Raw genomic sequence first — 4,610 nt, 5'->3', positions numbered from 1 at the left:
CAATTCTTTCATTGTGAAGTTCCAATAAATAACCATACATCCATTGATGCAGAACAATATTTTCAAGTAAATTTTTAAAAATATAAAAGATGTATGGCAGTAATAAACGTGACAAATTCAAGGCAAAACCACTTGCTGCATCAATGAAATACATAAACACAACAAGGGCATTAAGATTTTTTGCATAACCTCGAAAAGGGAGAGTTGCAGCACTAATACTACTATTTAGGATTTTACGAGGTCATTACAATAGCAATCCATTTGACTGAAAACTCGACAAAGTCCAATGCCGAACCAATTTTTATGAATAGAATTCTAAGGGCCAGAGAAAAGGATTGGATTTCCCGAATAGTTTCTTCATCCAAATTTTTTTTTTCCATTAATGAAGAAACATGAAAATGTCACGATCGGCACGCGCGCACAATCTTCTAACTCGTTTCTTTACTCTCGATTTCAACGTGCCTTTATTACACCTCTTAAATTCGCATTTATGAGCTCTTATGTTCTCCCCCGCTTTGACGGCTTCCATCTATCGTCAGTCAGCAGAGAAGGAACATATAGGTCGAAAAGAGAAAACCGAATAGACCCGTTTACAGGTATATGTGCATGTTATATCTTCAGATATGCATTTAAGACGAATCAGTATGGAATCCTAACAGACTGATCTAAACATCCTAATAAGCCGTTTTCAACTATAAGTACACCACCATTTTAATTGAAAACAATAATTAATAACACTAATTATAATTAAAATGTTATTAATAACATAACTGTTCTTATTTTATTTTGTTTGAAAAAATTATAATTAATAGTATGGTTACAATAGAAGAGTATATTTTTAACTTTTAAACTGAAATACCATTATTGTATTCTTATTTCCTCTGATAAAAAGAATTTTATTTATTTTAAGGTAATTTTTACAGTAACAGTTAAAAAATATAATATAATATTTGAGTAAACAATCAGACAGAAATTTCTTGACATCCATAAAATTGGTTATTCTACATAAATTAGATGATAAGTCGAAAAAAATTTTCACCATGTACACCAGAGCATTGCAATCGAAATCTTTAATAATGGAATATTTAGAAAATTGCTAAAATGAAGTCGGAAAATTCATTGTTTTATACAACTTTCTTACTGAAGATGTTGATGTGCATCAATATCATGGTATTATACACGAGTTCAATTCTCTGGTTATGAGCTCAAGCACTCTATCACTGAGCTGCTATAGTGATATATATTTAAATTATTAAAATCAGCTTATAAAACCATTGTATTCCGCGACTTGAAAAAACGTAATAGCTATGAGGTTTTTATGGTAATCACGAAAAAAATATCAAAATGACCTAGGACTATGAGAATAACTTCCTCAGTGCTTATAATAATTATCACGATTTTGTTATAATTATCTATATTTAAATTTAAAGAATTTAAATTCTGCGCCACAATAAAATGCATCTGGTTGGCTAATCCGAATGACTAAAAAAAATATTTCGTGACTTTTAATTATGAGTGGCGCCACTCTTATTTGCATTCTTTAGCAGCCTTGAAGTAATCAAGCAGTAAGAGTATTTAGTGCGCGATTATAAAAAATATAATTTTTTATATATTTCTACAATAATACTTTGTGAATTAGTCTATTGGAACATTGATACCATTTTTGTTTGACATTGGTTTTTACATGAATGTAAGTATTGACACTTTAAGAACAAATAAACAAGAAAATAACGCAGAAATAATAATTTCTAACCTCTACAGGTTATATCACGTGTAAGCAGGCTTAGTAAAAAAGTATACTATTGAAAAAAATTTTGAGAATGGATCCATCTTGTGATAAGCAAACATCCAAACACCAAATTGCTTTACGAGGGCAGCATTTATTAGAATCTGGAGAATTGGTTGATTGTAAATTTATTGTCGGTCAAAAACCTCAACAAGAAGTCATTGAGGGCCACAAACTTTTGTTAGCCATGGCTAGTCCAGTTTTCAAAGCAATGTTCTATGGAAGTATACCAGAAACAGCTAATTCAATTCCAATTCCTGATGTTCATCCGGAAACATTCAAAACTCTGCTAAAATACATTTATACAGATAAGGTCGAGTTGAAATCCTTCGAATTAACTTATAAACTAATTTATTGTAGTGAAAAATATATGCTGCAATATTTAGTAGAACAATGTGTAACGTATCTAAGCTCTCATCTTTCTCCACACAACGTGTGCGAGGCTTATGAATTAGCAAAGCTTTATAAATATGTTGATTTAGAAACAGAATGTTTGAACATGTTATGCAATAGGACAAGTGAAGTTTTAAAAGAACCTAGTTGGGAAGAAGTAGAATTAGATACATTATTAACAATATTTAAACAAAATGACCTAAATATTGTATCAGAAATCGAATTATTAGCTGCTGCAGAGCGATGGGCAAAAGCTGAATGTAAGAGGAAATCATACTCATCGAATACTCTATGTCTAAGAAAAGTACTAGGAAATGCGCTATCAGAAATTAGATTCATGACTTTAACTCCGGAGATATTCGCTAAAGGAATTGAATCATCATTATTATTAAGAAGAGATGAAGCTTTTGCAATTTTTATGAATATTTCTATGCCTAAAAGGAACACCAATATTACTATGCCTAAAAATTTTTCTACTCGATTACATGGAAGAAATCAGTCTAGAATTTATCGGCATTAAATGTATAGATTTCTCAGTGCTTATAATAATAATTATCACGATTTTATTATAATTATCTATATTTAAATTTAAAGAATTCAAATTCAGCACCACAACAAATTGCATCTGGTTTGCCAATCCGGACGACTTGAAAAAATATTTCGTGACTTTTAATTATGAGTGGGGCCACTTTTATTTACATCCTTTGGCAGCCTTGATGTAATCAGTAAAAGTATTTAGTGCGCGATTATAAAAAATACAATTTTTTATATTTCTAGAATAATACTTTGTGAACTAATATATTGGAATGTTTGATACAATTTTTTTTTTATATTTGTTTGTACATCAATGCATGTATTACCACTTGAAGAATAAAATAAACAAGAAAATAACGTAGAAATAATAATTTCTAACCTCTACAGGTTATATCACGTGTAAGCAGGCTTAGTAAAAAAGTATACTATTGAAAAAAATTTTGAGAATGGATCCATCTTGTGATAAGCAAACATCCAAACACCAAATTGCTTTACGAGGGCAGCACGAGATATTTGCTAAAGGAATTGAATCATCTTTATTATTAACAGAGAGTGAAGCTTTTGCAATTTTTATGAATATATGTTCTAAAAACACAAAGGTTCCTGTGCCAATTTTTTTTACAAATAATAATTCTTCTAAAACGCCAACGAATGAAAGAAAGGACATGAGCTAATGTCTTTCAAATTTATCTATATATTAGGAAAGGCTTAAAAAGGATTCTAAGTGTCAATCAGAGATAAAAATTATTTGAACATATTTAACAATAACAAAATGTCAAATCAAATTTCTCTTCAATGAATAATTTTTTAAAAAATATTTCACAGCAGCTATCAACGGAAATTCAACTTGAAATTTCACAAATAAATGACTATTTTATTAGCCCCTTAGGGCATGATTTTTTTTGTTGTGTACATAAGATATCCACAATATCAAGGACTTTAGGATAAAGATGAGGATACTAAAGAACGAAACACCAAAATAAAATTCAAGATTTCATGCATTAAAATTCCCTCAGGCGAATATTTTTGTCAAGGAAGGAAGGTTTCAGTGACAAGTGAACGAAATTAACGGACATAATCTGAAGATGAAGAACTGAAAGGTGGTTAAATGGATAATAGGGGTGCTGAAAGGCATAATGGTCTGAACCGGCTTTATTTTAAGATGGAACGATACACCCAATTAAGATATCGATTAGATTGTGGGTTGGTCCAAAAATTATTTTGCAAAATAAAAGAAAATGAAAGATAAAGTGACCAGTGGTGAACATCTTGGACCATCATCAGTCTCCAATTTTAATGAATACACTTCCCGTCAATACTTAATCGACTATTTATATTACCACAATTAGAATTCTCATTAATTTTTGCTCATTATTTTGATACGCAGATATGTATATTTTTTCTTTGTTAGCAGGTTTTAATGATTCAAGTAAAATTTAATATAATAGACTAGATTGTGGGAGATGAAATTCATGGGTGGATAAATGGTGTAAGGATCGATTCTGGTTTCGAATCTGCTTCGGCTACGCCTTGTCGTAAATGTAGCCAATCATATCTATCACATAATACAGATAAATTATGTATCACAATGATTCACTGAGAATGTTGGCTATTAATATATTGAGATGTAAGTCATTGTATAAATGCTAGGACTCGAAATCGAAATCTAAGCTTGATTATTTGACTAAATGGAATTTTTATTGCTTTCGCTTTTAATAAATTCTAGTTGTATCCATTTGTTCGCTCTATAAAATAATATTTCCATAGAGTAATCTTTGTTTTCTTTGTAACTTTTTTGTTTCTTTCGAATGATCAAGGCAGGCATAAACGACTTTGTAACCAATTTTGATCGTTAAGCTTTTCATAAATTTAAATTGGATGATTTAGGGAATCTACT

The 4,610-nt window shown here is 30.1% G+C and overlaps 1 protein-coding gene across 1 annotated transcript; it reads left to right on the top strand.

Moving 5' to 3' along the window:
• Positions 1–1,548: 1,548 nt before the first annotated feature.
• On the top strand, positions 1,549–4,610 carry LOC118073272 (BTB/POZ domain-containing protein 6-B-like). Its single transcript, XM_035093669.1, has 2 exons — positions 1,549–1,690; positions 1,762–4,610. The coding sequence occupies exon 2, from the start codon at positions 1,821–1,823 to the stop codon at positions 2,697–2,699; it is 879 nt and encodes a 292-aa protein (XP_034949560.1). The 5' UTR covers positions 1,549–1,690; positions 1,762–1,820; the 3' UTR covers positions 2,700–4,610.

The sequence above is a fragment of the Chelonus insularis genome, unplaced genomic scaffold (genome assembly GCF_013357705.1).
Source record: "Chelonus insularis isolate UGA/USDA-ARS -01 unplaced genomic scaffold, ASM1335770v1 scaffold_277_pilon, whole genome shotgun sequence".
Taxonomy (NCBI): domain Eukaryota; kingdom Metazoa; phylum Arthropoda; class Insecta; order Hymenoptera; family Braconidae; genus Chelonus; species Chelonus insularis.
The sequence above is the reverse complement of the archived record's forward strand: the minus strand, read 5'-3'. Positions and strand labels throughout refer to the sequence as shown.

Coding starts and splice junctions, on each gene's coding strand:
- LOC118073272 (XM_035093669.1), top strand. CDS start 1,821: ATGGATCCATCTTGTGATAAGCAAACATCCAAACACCAAATTGCTTTA.